The sequence below is a fragment of the Mixophyes fleayi genome, chromosome 3 (assembly GCF_038048845.1).
Source record: "Mixophyes fleayi isolate aMixFle1 chromosome 3, aMixFle1.hap1, whole genome shotgun sequence".
NCBI lineage: Eukaryota > Metazoa > Chordata > Amphibia > Anura > Limnodynastidae > Mixophyes > Mixophyes fleayi.
Genome location: NC_134404.1, coordinates 18,176,050 through 18,190,410, shown reverse-complemented (window position 1 = coordinate 18,190,410; position 14,361 = coordinate 18,176,050). Strand labels below are relative to the sequence as shown.

General features: G+C 41.8%; 1 protein-coding gene across 3 annotated transcripts in view; it reads left to right on the top strand.

Moving 5' to 3' along the window:
• PTK2B (protein tyrosine kinase 2 beta) overlaps positions 1–14,361 on the top strand; it is a 126,383-nt gene that overhangs the window by 17,777 nt on the left and 94,245 nt on the right. The window contains exon 1 of one of the 3 annotated variants that reach the window (XM_075201149.1): positions 14,191–14,250. The exons of 1 other annotated variant lie outside the window; for it this stretch is intronic. In XM_075201149.1, coding sequence (XP_075057250.1) covers positions 14,203–14,250 — 48 coding nt within the window. In that variant the 5' untranslated portion in view covers positions 14,191–14,202. Of the gene's footprint in view, positions 1–14,190; positions 14,251–14,361 lie in introns of those variants that run through there. One more of the 3 variants, XM_075201151.1, reaches the window with a different exon arrangement.

Genomic DNA, 14,361 nt, shown 5'->3' with positions numbered 1-14,361 from the left:
CGGGTAGACTTTTTATTTGCTTGTGCTGCCTTTGGATACCACACCGCCTAGCTCTGCTCTGTGCATTGGATACGATTGTATCCGCAGACCAGTTTTAATGTCGTATTTAGGAGGAACTGAAATAAACATGTCTGGATGATATAAGGGATTTGGTGAAAAGCACAGAAGCTAAAAGGGTAAAACAAAGCAATTATTGACCGTTACAGAATGTACTAACCAATATATTTTACTGTCGTGAAGGTGAAATATACCTGTAACACCATAAAAGTTATAATTAAGCCAATATATTGTATAAACATGGCTTTTCGTTATCTAGAACCTCCTGCATTGTATGGCTGGATTTTAATAGTGTCTGGTCTACAAGCTATTAAATGTGTTCTCTTCTTATACATCTACTGCAGGGGTCAGGGAACTTTTTTACCTTTTACCTCCAAATATATTTAGATACGCCGACATTACCCCCTTGATTTGAAAGGAAGGAAATCATATATTATTAATTATCGGAATTCAAAATTTTATTGAATCTATTCAAAATTTCTTTGAAAGCTTCAACTTCAAAACTTAAGGTTTTGGAGAAATGATGTTGCTTCATTTTTGATACGAGAGCATCAATATTGGGGCATTTTGATGTCAGAGCAATTTGGATACAGTCTTCAGCGTCCAATCGATTTCTCTGATTTGTTTTTATGTTCGATAGAGTGGAAAATCCTTGTTCGCAAAGGTAGGTTGTTGCAAAAGGCAGCAACATTCTGACTGCCTCCTCATGTGTAATTTTGATGCCTTTGCAGCTGTTGACATCCAATAATATGACAGATCTGCTTTGTTTTCAAATGCAATACGTGCTTCATTATTACATCGAAGCTCAAGAAGTGCATCTGCCAACCCTTGAGGCTCTTCTGGTACAACAGCAATTTCACATTTAAAGGCATCTACAACCCAACTGACAGCATGTGAATCGGCAGCATTACCCCCAGGAATTTCATTTTTACCCCATTTGGGGTAATTTACCCCTGTTCCCTGACCACTGGCCTACAGAATAAATATATTGACAGGACTCCAGTCATCGGCCCGGCAAAGCTCCTGTAAGTCACTAGCTGAGGACAGAACAAATGTTTAGCAGCGAGTTGTAGCAGAACGCAGCCTCATTCCTCTGCCTACTTAGCATATTGTCTCAGCCTAGGGGCAAATTCCAGACTGTGAAAACACGGGTCTGGTCCTGCCCTCCCAGTGCCTGCGTGCTGACACAATACAAACATTAGCACAGTGATAGGCCCAGAGGCCATAGGTGTGTTCCACTCTCGCTGCCGTGTGATGTAACCTGGAGAACTGGTGATATTCATAGCTCCAAGCTGCGTTTTACATGTAAAGTACAATAGCCTACCGCTTGTTAGAGTTGTGGAGGTGTTGCCCACAGCAACCAATTAAATTCTAGCTATCGTATCATGGAATGTACAGGATAAATGGTAGCTAGGATCTGATTGGTTGCTATGGGCAACACCTCCACTTTTCCTTTTTAGAATGTTTGATAAATCTACTAACACAGCGTAACTGGTTTTATTGATGTGCCCAGAAAGTGGTGCTGGAAGCTGCCACGTGAGGTCACATAGTGATATTGTTCCAGTTGTGATATTGTGGCGTGGGTGTGTGGCCGCCAGCATCATATTTTATTTATATAGCGCCAGCAAATTCGGTAGCGCTTTACAATTGGGAACAAACATTACTAAAACAATACTGGGTGATATATACAGACAGAGAGGTAAGAGGACCCTGCTCACAAGCTTACAATCTATAGGACAATGGGAGTTAGAAACACAAGGACATGTGCTACATCATATTGCACAATGGACCAGCTAGACTGCAAAGGTAAAAGTACTGAGTGGGCTGTGTGTGTGTCAATGTTGGTCAGAGGGTTGTTGTCTTGTGTTAGCTGTGTAGAGGATGGTAATAGGGTAATCTAGGGAGATTAAGATGTTGGTTGAGGAATATTATAAACTTGTCTGAAGAGGTGGGCATTCAGAGAACGCTTGAAGGTTTGAAGACTAGAGGAAAGTCTTATTGTGCGAGGGAGGGAATGCCACAAAGTGGGTGCAGCCCGAAAAAAAAGTCCTGTAACCTAGAATGGGAGCATGTGATGAGGGTCGTAAGAGAGACACAGATCTTGTGCAGAACAGAGGTGTCTATTTTACCAGCAGACATATAACTGCTATAGCGCACGGAGTATACCGCTATGTGCACAACCATTCATTTTCTCCACTAATTATCCAGGGTGCATTTCTGTGCGTTGTTCCATCTATTAATGCATAATAAACCAGGTCATGTGATGGGAAAGAGGCCGAAGCGGCGCAAACCTGCGGCCACTGGCAACGCAATTTAACGCACCAGTTATTAACATGGCAAAATGGCGCTCATGTGCGTCAGTCCTTATACAAATGGTGATGTCAGTTTGGGTAACGATATAACCCCGATCCGTCAGGTACAGTTATAGCGCTTAGTATACTGCTGTCCTATATTTACATGTTGTGTTACACATGACATTGATGCAGATTCACTGGCTGCATCAGGCAGATGGAAAATGGAAAAGTTATAGATTTAGGTTGGACTTTGACGTGATTATTTTTTTCATTTTTCGATCACGCACATTTCCGCCTGGACCTACAATTCTGCAAATGGTTGGAGATTTACACTTCCTAAAAGCTGAACGTGTTTCTGCATCAGTGTATAAACAGAGAAGTGAAAGAGGAGCATGTGGGATAAATGACATGCTTTCTGCGTGTGAATACTTAGGTATTACCTGACCCTTACACATACTTAGCAACTCTCCCAGAATGTCCAGGAGACTCCCGAATTCCGGGTAGGTCTCCCGTACTCCCGGGAGAGTAAGGCATTCTCCCATATCTGCCCACTTCTTAGTGAAGTAGGCAGGATTTGGAGCCTCCATGACGTGATTTCCCCGCGGTTAAATGACACATTTGCATCATTGTGTTGTGGGGGTGGGGCCAAAATGACATAACTCGCAAAGCCCCACCCCCACCTGCCCACCTCTCCCATGGGTCTCCAGGAGGCCAACATTGAAAAGTTAGCAAGTATCATTTCAATCCTGTTTGCCCCTTACTGACAGTGCAGGAAGCCATGTTGTGGACTGAATCAATATCATACTTGACAACTTTTCCTCGTTGGCTTCAAGGAGATCCTGGGGGAGGTGGGCGTGCGGGGATGTGGCTTTATGAATCGCATCATTTTGGCCCCACCCCTAAACGTTTAGCACAATTAAGATGTTTGCCTCATTAAGCCCCGCCCCCGCCACTTATCTATTGTGGGCGCGAAAATCGGGAGGTTGCCCAGAAATGCGGGAGTATGCCAGTCATTCCAGGAGTGTAGGCAACTATGCGTTAAAGAAAAGCAGCTAATGAATCTCTAGAGACTGAAGTGTCTTTTACATTTCTGTCTACATTACTGAAGTCCTGTTGTCTTACCTGTCAGTCTTTGATTAAATCTTGGTCTCCATGAAAATGGCCACCTCCATAGGCATCAATACATGGACATAGGACACAATTTCTGATCTATGTCATCAAGCCACAGATGGTGAAGCCAACCACGTCTTGTACTGGCTCAGCATCAGGGAGAATGCCCGACTCTTCAGGGAGTGAGGGAGATCACCCCTATTTCAGGGAGTCTCCCTGACATTCAGGGAGAGTTGGCAAGTATGATCAATATTCATCAGAAGGTGGCCATTCTATTTAGTCAGGGCTAGTGATGGTGATCTCAAATCTGGGACTATCCAGTCTAAATCTAAATTTAATGTCCTATTGAAAGGTATGCGTAGTACATTGCTGTATATTTACGCCTTCAGATCAGTAATTGTGACATGTATATCTGCAATGATACAAATATATCTATATATATGAGCTGTGTCGGAGATAAATGCACGTTCTCTTCCTGTCCTAATTAGACAATTAATAGTCTCTGTGTGCCTCCTGCCTACTTGGCACTGCCAGGAACACACGGATCGCTTTCCGCTAAGCAGTGCCAGTTTCCCAGTGATTATGGGAATTCAGAACAGACCCTCTGCCATCCAGCCATTCATGTTGAGCTGGAGATGAGGGGGGGGGGGGAGGGGGGGTACTGGTCTTGAATATGGACCATTTGCCAAAACACAGAGTTGATCCAGTAGAGCGGGGAACAACGTCATGTAACAAAGGTAGACTGTTATGTGTTCCACAATGTAGAGGGTGAGTCACAGAGCAGCGGACGCCCACCTATCAGAGAGGGATCGTCGTGTTCTGGTAGCGCTCATCATATTGTAAGAGATTTCAAGAAAATGACACACTGCTTCTTCTGACAGTAATAACATGTTAACCCTTCTGCTGCTCTCGAAGTGCCTCACTCACAGCTCTTAGACGACCCCATTAGATATGTTATGTATACGGTTTACTAACATCATGTACATAAAAGAAGTGATGACTATTCAAAAAACGTAAAAAAAAAAACACACTATAAAAATGAGCTGGTGTAAAAGATATAAGATTATACAGTAATAATTCTCATGAGCATAAATACATCACAGTATTTAAAACGTTGATAATGTAGAAACCTGTATCTTGCTGAGAATACAGGGCCGAGTGAGTAATAAAATATATATATTATAGTCTGTTGTCTAAAGTAAGATATAAAAGGAACTTTGCCCGGAGAATAAACAATAATTATACAGAGCGCAGAAAAGCAAAATTATGTCAATGGATCATGGAGGTATATTTACTAAACTGCGGGTTTGAAAAAGTGAAGATGTTGCCTATAGCAACCAATCAGATTCTAGGGCCTGATTCATCAAGGTACGCAAACGCATACGCATCTGTGTTTCATAATTTGAGTGACGCAAACCGTTATATTTGCGTTGGAGTTTGAGATTGAGTGCCGTATCTGCTCTGTTTGCGCTGCGTATGTGGTGTTTTACGTAGCTCAAGTCCCGTTTAGCAGATGCGTATGCGTTTGCGAACCTTGATAAATCAGGGCCCTAGTTATCATTTATTTAGTACATTCTACAAAATGACAGCTAGAATCTGATTGGTTGCTATAGGCAACATCTCCACTTTTTCAAACCCGCAGTAAAATATGTGGCAGAACAAATTGGGGATTAAAACTCTTCATTATGGGGGTCTGTTGGGGTACGTGGACATGAATATAGAATAGTAGCTGATGAAATTAGTCTGGCTTACCTGTATACAATAAAACTGTGTAGTCCTAATGCTTGTTCCAAAGATGATACATTGTATAGATACATATTGATATATATTGTTACATTCTGCAGTGTATCTCAGAGCAAGAAAAGGAAACAATAGAAATCTAGTCAATCTACTATTGTATATTATTATACTAGCAAAGTATACCAGGTCATTGCCGCATGGAAAGTTAGATAGTCCAGTAATTAAAATAATACTGTAGCATACTTTTGAGAACTGTTTTTTATATTAATATTTGAATGTAATTGTAAGTTAGATACACCTTTCTAGAGAGTGTATCTAGCAGGTACCAGAAAATGAAGAAAAGCGACATCTGGCTCTGTTGTAGAGGCAGTTATATACCATACCAGTGGTACTGTACCACATCAGCTGAACATCAGTGGGGTTTAATAGTACACACACATCACGTACCACACATACACTGTGGCCCATACATCACACACACATGCATCATATTTACATGCCTTCTCCAGCACAAATACACTTCACCATACATACACCACATACATGTATCACCTCATACATGACACCAGGGGCGGATCTAGAAAAGTACTGTACCCGGGGCGATTTAGGGGGGGGGGCATTTAGGCCCCGCCCCTTTCTAACAGTTTAGGCTGCCGACGGCTGCACAGTATGCGCAGGTCCGTCCAGCCGTGACAGGCAGGGACAGTGTGCTGCCCGGCTGCTCTGATTGTTGCATGACACATACATTTTAGTCAATACATACATGATTCACCCAAACGTTGTGATATACCTTGTCACTTATACTCAGACACAAACACACACACACACACACACACACACACACACACACACACACACACACACTCACCCTTTAGAGCAGTGGTCAGGGAACAGGGGTAAATTACCCCAAATGGGGTAAAAATGAAATTCCTGGTGGTAATGCTGCCAATTCACATGCTGTCAGTTGGATTGTAGACCCCTTTAAATGTGAAATTGCTGTTGTACCAAAGGAGCCTCAAGGGTTGGCAGAGGCCAGTTATTTCACAGGAAGTTTGAAAGGAAGTAACCAACATATTTTGCTTTGCCATTTGAGCTTTTCGCCACATAGCTACTGTCATATAGTTGTGGCCAGTGGTTTCAGCAGCTTCCAATACAGGAGGAAATGAATATGAAGCTGTAATTTTCTTTTTCACAGAGCTGCAGTGGAAAAATCACCTTCTGACTGAAAAAAATGACAACATTGTCATTTTCTTTCTTTATTGAGATGATAACGAGCAAATGAAACCAGTACATTAAGACAATCAGAGACAAAAATGTTTAACAGGTAACCTCACAATTTTTCTTATATGAGTGTAAAAAGTACGATAGGGGAGGAGAGAAAGAGAGGAGAACGTGGGAAGGAAGAGAGGGGAGGAAAGAAGGAGGAAGGGTGGAGAGAAGGTAGGAAGGGGAGGAGAGAAGGGAAGGAGAGAAAGGACGAAGGGGAGGAGAGAAAGGACGAAGGGGAGGTGAGAAGGGAGGAAGGGGAGGAGAGAAGGGGCATGAGGGGACTGCAGTACTTCCGAGGATTAGCTAGATACTCCCTGAAGAGGGGTATGGTGGTTTGGGGAGGATTCCCATCCTGCCTACTGAGCCCAGTCAGAGTAGCCCTGGAGAATAAGACAAAATGAAGTACGTGTCCTTACTGACCTGTAGGTGGCGCTTCCTTGAATTCCAACCATTGGAGCCACATGGACGTGCACTCTTTGAGCTTAGGGCTCAAAATCGAGCCATGTAAGGGTCAAGTCACCAGAACTATTCAATGACATTGAGGGACGGGGGCAGTTGACCTCCGTTGGACTGGAATTACAGCCAGTGCTGCATTGCTCAAATGCCCGATTTAATGATTTTTTATATTGAGATATCGAGACAACAGAGACATTTAATACCCAAATCTCAGAGCCATCCGGAACCGGACCTCCTAGGATTTTTGCTGAGAACCTGCATACCCGACTCCAGAAGGGGGTCAGCACCGGGCAGCCCCACCAAACATACAGGGGAGTTTCTGGCCCACAAACCGCACTTCCCGCATGATTCCCAAGACACCTGGGAACATTTTACTGAGTTGGGATGGGCAGCAGTACCACCTTGAGAGGACCTTGAACCGCATCTCCACCACCGACAGACTAGTGGAACTGGCCATGGTGAATAGAAAGGCATGTGTCCACGACTGATTCTCATCAGCCCTTCTCAAGTCCTTGTCTCAAGATCTGGCATACCCCAGGAGGGAGTCCAAAGAATTGACAATGAGAGTGTTATAAATAGTAGAAATCGTGTGTTTCAGTGGCTGGGACTCGCGGCATAGCCCCTCAAAGCTAGTTAAGGGTCTTCCCACCCCAGCCCAGTTAGCAGCAGTGTACAAGTAGTGCCTGCTTTGGAGATATAACCAACAGTCAGAAGAACATAAGCCCAATTTTTCCAGCAGAACCGGAAAGGCACAAATATGACCATCTGACATCAGGTGTCCACTGCCCCATCAGACCACGACCTAAAGGTGTGAAGAGGTAGCTCCGGAGGGAAGTCCGGGTTAAATGGCAGAGGTGTGAGTGGGAATATTGGGAACAAGATATATTCTAGTTTGCGTAGTCTATCCCAACACTGTAGAGCAGGCCCAATAATAGGATGGGAAGAGTGAGGGAGTATGGGTAGCCAGGGAAATACAGTGGGGAGAAGTCCCATGGAGTGGCCTTCAATCCCGACCCACTGTTTAGATTCCAAGTCTCTCATCGACTCTAGAAGCACAACCTGATGGTATTTTGAGAATTGCTGTAGCTGCAGCCCCTCTGCGCTTTACGTCTATATAGACCAGTAATGGCTAACCTGTGACACTACAGGTGTTGTGAAACTATAAGTCCCAACATACCATTCCAGCAGTAAGCTGCTATATATTGGCAAAGCATGCTGGGACTTGTAGTTTCACAAACACCTGGAGGGTCACAGGTTAGCCCACACTGATATAGACCATCGTGTTCAAATCTAGGGGGCTTCCCAGCCCAAACAAATTCACGGACGAGCCACTGAATATCGGCAAAATATTTGGGAGGGATGTATATAGGGAGCGTTTGTAGCAAGTATAAAAGATTTGGATGAGTATTCATTTTAATGATGTCAACTATCCCCAGCCATTAGTGAGAAGAGGAACCCAATAGCATCACATAGTAAATTGCAAAACCTTCTGTTATGCATTCAGAGACTGCAATAGTTTACACAACATAATATTCTTGCTGGCTGTGCTATCATATAAATCCATATTATGTCCATATTATTCTGTGAGAAATTACTTTTCTCATCCAATTAACACATCTGAACATTTGCATTTCACTGCAATTATCTAAATGTGTGACTGGAGAACGAGGTTTAATATTAAAACGTTGTTGCTGTACAAGGTCTAGGAAGGATGTGGAGGTGTTTCAAGGTCGTATGAAAGTTGCCTGTTGTCGTGATTAGTAATTATTAGACCTCTACTTTGTAAATGGCTTTTAAGAAATATATTGCGCAACGTCACTCAGCTTTCAGTAACAGTATTTTCTATATTGGATTTCAAATGGGCAAATCATTTTTTGATTTTTCCTAACCTATCTACTAGTTAGGTGGAGATTTCTTTCGGGGCATGTATCAATACAGTTGACACCATTAGTTATTAAAATAGACCATGGCTGGGAGCCAGTTTTGGTGCACTCTTTAACCAACTATCCATGAGGCTTTGTACCCTTTGGTGTTAATTTCACACATATTACTAGCGTTTTATTATTATAGATGGTGCAATGCATGTAAAAAGTTTGGAAAATAGGAACTATTGTTTTTAATGTCATCCACTTGATATGTGTTTGCTGTGGGTAAATGCATTGGGGAAGCCTACGGTGACCTCAAAATGCTGATAACAAACACAAACATGTCTGTAGGAAAGGAACTTGCTCCATGTGTATATTGGTGATCCGGTCACACGATCCAACATTCAGTTTTTCATTAATAATAATTTTGTTTTAATTTACTGGCAAAAAATAAGTCTATTATCAGACCTACCTACTATCCCGATTTTGGCAAGACAGTCCTACTTCTGGGGGACTGTCCCGCCGTCTCTACGCTTGGACCCACCCTACCATTACCAGCCAAGCCACGCCCAGATTGACTCGTACCACATTTATATTATTGCGAGGAAACACCCTTTTTAGAGTCTACAGTCTGGAGAGTCCAGCAAAAATAGTAACTTGTAAAAAATAGGTCTGGCAAAAAATGTTAATATGAAAATGATTTAATAATTAGGGGCCTGATTCATTAAGGATCTTAACTTGAGAAACTTCTTATTTCAGTCTCCTGGACAAAACCATGTTACAATGCAAGGGGTGCAAATTAGTATTTTGTTTTGCACATAAGTTAAATACTGACTGTTTTTTCATGTAGCACACAAATATCAACTTTAAATTTCAGTGTACAAATAAGCTATCAAGTATTTGTGTGCTACATGAAAAAACAGTCAGTATTTAACTTATGTGCAAAACAGAACACTCATTTGCACGCCTTGCATTGTAACATGGTTTTGTCCAGGAGACTGAAATAAGAAGTTTCTCAAGTTAAGATCCTTAATGAATCAGGCCCTAGTTTATTAGTGGATATTTTAAAATAGATTTTCACAATGAGAGTTATGGGGACTTTCCTTATTTGGCATTGCAACCTGGAAGTTAAGAAACCATAATTAGTTCAAAAGAGAGGCCCAATTTTATCACTTGTTCTGCTAAGAAATGGCATGGGATTCACATTCCTTGTAAACGTTATATTTTAAGGCCAGTACACTTTTCAGTTTATAGAATATGTGACTTGATATCTTGCATGTAGAGTTGAACAAAGTGTGATGAGATTTTGCACAAATTGAATTTTGCTGAGGCCGTTCAGCAGAGGTGCGAAGTTCCGGAGATAGAATCTGTGCGTTCTGCTTTAGTATCTGTAAATTTGTAAATTCGCATTAAGCAGAATTTATGGTATTTGAATAGAGCTGTGAAGAAGACGGTCAACTCAATCTGCCGTCGTGTGTTTATGATAGGAAGTGTAAGGACCAGATCCAAACATGGTTGACTGACAGCCAACTGCAAAGTGTGGAAAATATTTCTGGCAGACCAGTTTGGAAAGTTTTGTTCATCTCTCAGAAACCGTCTTGAAAGTTGATCAATATCTCAGTATGACAAATTTCCTCACTGTGATCAGTATCACTCTCCCTGGCAGCGCAGAGCAGCTGAACTCTTCTGTACAAGACTCACTCTACCTGCTGATGCTGCAGATTCATTTCCTGCTTGTTACGCCACAAAATAGGTCACGTCTCCTCCAGCTATATGTAGAATCTGTATCTGAGGATATGAAGAGCAATACACAGTTAAACTAGACCTGTCATACATACAGTAAACTGCCAGTGGAACCCTTGATTTGAATCCGTACCATGACCTGCCATGACTTAGTGGGTAGATTTTATCTGTAAATGTCATGAAGTTGAAACAAATTCATAATATATTTGGGAAAACTATATTGAATACATATTGTTATCAATTTATTTGTTTATAAGGTATCAGATATATTATGTTGTCTAGAACAATTGAGGAAATGACAGGTAGTGGCATACACACCAAACTACATCTACAGACTTTCACCAATAACAGAGAGGGCCCTACTCTAATGAGCATCCAGCCTTATAGGTCAAGGAATGCAATGGCTAAGGTGATTATTATTGTTCAATGATGTCAGACTCACTGGCCTATACTTCTCAGGCATTGGTATTACATTTATTTTGTATAATGGGTCCGTACCATGGGACCAGCGGAGTAACTATAGCCATACAGTCCATGGGACCAGCGGTGTAACTATAAACATTACAGTCCATGGGACTAGCAGATTAACTATAGTCATACAGTCCATCGGACCAGCGGTGTAACTATAGTCATACAGTCCATGGGACCTGCGTATAACTATAAAAATTACAGTCCATGGGACCAGCAGATTAACTATAGTCATACAGTCCATCGGACCAGCGGTGTAACTATAGTCATACAGTCCATGGGACCAGCGTTGCTACTATAGATATACAGTCCATTGGACCAGCGGTGTAACTATAGTCATACAGTCCATAGGACCAGCGGTGTAACTATAGACATTTCAGTCCATGGGACCAGCGGTGTAACTATAGACATTACAGTCCATGGGACCAGCGGTGTAACTATAGCCATACAGTCCATGGGACCAGCGGTGTAACTATAGCCATACAGTCCATGGGACCAGCGGTGTAACTATAGCCGTACAGTCCATGGGACCAGCGGTGTAACTATAGACATTACAGTCCCTGTCCAGAGGAAAAAAAAGTGCCTTAACGTATAAACCTAATATGGCTGCATAACAAATGTAACCTGACTGTTATAAGAATATTATAAAGATAAAATGACTGTATATAGAAACACTGCACTGGAAGATCTTGGAGAACTACAACTCCCGTTAAGTCATGTTTGCAGAGCTTGATTACAATGCGATTTTTGGAATTTTACATACTCTTCTATAAAAATATTAACTCACGAGGTCTACAGAATAAGAGCAGATGGTAAGAATGTATCTAAAGTGCAGAAAAAGATCCTGTGACTTTCAGTAAATTAAGGACAGCTATAAATTGTGGATTTCAGTCCAATTAAAGCGTATTTGTTTGCACTTCACTCTGTTCATTTTAGGTCAGTGCTACTCTTTGGCCCTATTTGTACTGGTTCTGGGGACCCGGCTGTTATAACGGGCAGACAACTAACACTGTGTAAATAAGTTACATTGTTACATTGTATAATCACCGTCTCCTGAATGTTGCCGTGTTGCTGCCTCCTCCCACCGCTTCATTTGCATTTGACAGCTTAAGTTCTTGAACATTTTCCAAGCTATTTCTGTTCAATATTTTCCTACTAATTCTTGAGATTTGAGCCTCCTCCTCTAGTGTAGGTGCTGTACTTAAAATAGTCAAAATGCTGTGTAACCCTTTCACTGCCGCAGTTATTTCTACTCTGATTTGAATGCATGTCGGTGAAATAGTTAGAACAGATGGACGGTAAGAAAGGGAAGGATGCTCTGCTGGAAATGTATAGGTTGTGAATTCAGGGGAAGGTTAATAGGATAATACTGCGAGGCAGCTGCTCCTCCATGTTGGTAATGGGCGGGGATTGTGGCACAGGGTTATGATGTCACAGCTGTGCGCCACACTCCCAGCCTGAGAGTACCAGAAGATGCCTCTTCTCTTGTGTATAGTAGGGGAGGAGGGGGGAGCGGCACCGAGGGGTCAGCGCAGACACTGCGGGATGCCCGCTCTGACCCTGGTTAAATTCATTTTATGTGTATTTTGAGACATTGGTTCTCAGGTTTCATCCTCCATAGATGTATACAGACCAATGAATGCCACCAACCGACAGCTGCATGTAATCCAGGATTTCACATATGTGAAGGATCCACTGATGTTAGTAAATACAGTTATGCAGATAGCAGAGAGTATCTGTGCTGCATGGTTTATGCCAATATGTTTTACTAATACAAATGAATGGAATAGGGTTGACATCAGGGGTGTTACCCTAGGGTGACAGCCTATATAATTCACGCTGCTCCTGTGTGGAAAAGCATCTTGAAAAATTGTATGTATTTGTAAATATATTATTATATGTAAATCTTAATACAGTAAAGAACTAGGTCAGGTATACATCAACGTAAACCTGCTGGGAGAAATGCAGGAGGGGTTTAGAAAGTTAAAGGCCTATTCAGTAACACGAGACCAACTGCACAGGTGTTGTATCCCAAACCAACCAATCAGATATCAGGTGCTGGAATCTGTATTAACCAATAAGATATCAGGTGCTGGAATTCGTACCAACCAATAAGATATCAGGTGCTACAATCTGTATCAACCAATCAGATATCAGGTGCTGGAATTCGTACCAGCCAATAAGATATCAGGTGCTACAATCTGTATCAACCAATCAGATATCAGGTGCTGCATCCCAAAACAACCAATCAGATATCAGTTGCTGGAATCCGTACCAACCAATCAGATATCAGGTGCTACAATCTGTATCAACCAATCAGATATCGGGTGCTGGAATTCGTACCAACCAATAAGATATCAGGTGCTACATTCTGTATCAACCAATCAGATATCAGGTGCTGCATCCCAAAACAACCAATCAGATATCAGTTGCTGGAATCCGTACCAACCAATAAGATATCAGGTGCTGGAATCTGTATCAACCAATAAGATATCGGGTGCTGGAATCCGTACCAACCAATCAGATATCAGGTGCTGGAATCCGTACCAACCAATAAGATATCAGGTGCTGGAATCCCTACCAACCAATAAGATATCAGGTGCTACAATCTGTATCAACCAATGAGATATCAGGTTCTGGAATCCGTACCAACCATTCAGATATCAGGTGCTGGAATCTGTACCAACCAATGAGATATCATGTGCTGCATCCCATACCAACCAATCAGATATCTTGTGCTGGAATCTGTACCAACCAATCAGATATCAGGTGCTGCAACTTGTGCCAACCAGATGTTACTATCATTAATCTAACTTGCACCATGCCATTAAATGCACACTAATCATATATATTTTATGCTCCCCCTTTGTTTTTGTCCCGTGTATATATTAAGCACTGGGTGTGTAATAAGATTCAAGTTTCAGGAATAGCCTTAGCTTGTATAATGGGGTTAAGCTAATAACGATTGTATAATGGGGTTAAGGGTTATGTGATACATGTCCCATGCTGCATGTACATTGCATGTACACTTTGCAGATTATTTGGGACATCAGTTTCACTTTTGAATCTTATAATTGGAAACATGCTGTAATGTCTTAAAACCTGTTCTTGTGTAACTGAACCACAATCTGAAAGGAAGTAAGAAGTAGGAACTGTTTAACCTTAAACTGAACATATTTGTGTCTGGGCTTCTACGATGAATGTTGCATAACAGAACGTGCAGGATGAGTTCTCAGGGAGTTTACACTGTAAGTATTGGTGTCATGTCATTTTAGGGTGACATCTCTGTAAATCTTATATCAGTAAAGATTCATTAGTGATCTTATCTTGTGCAAAAGTTAAGATGCTTATTTTTAAGA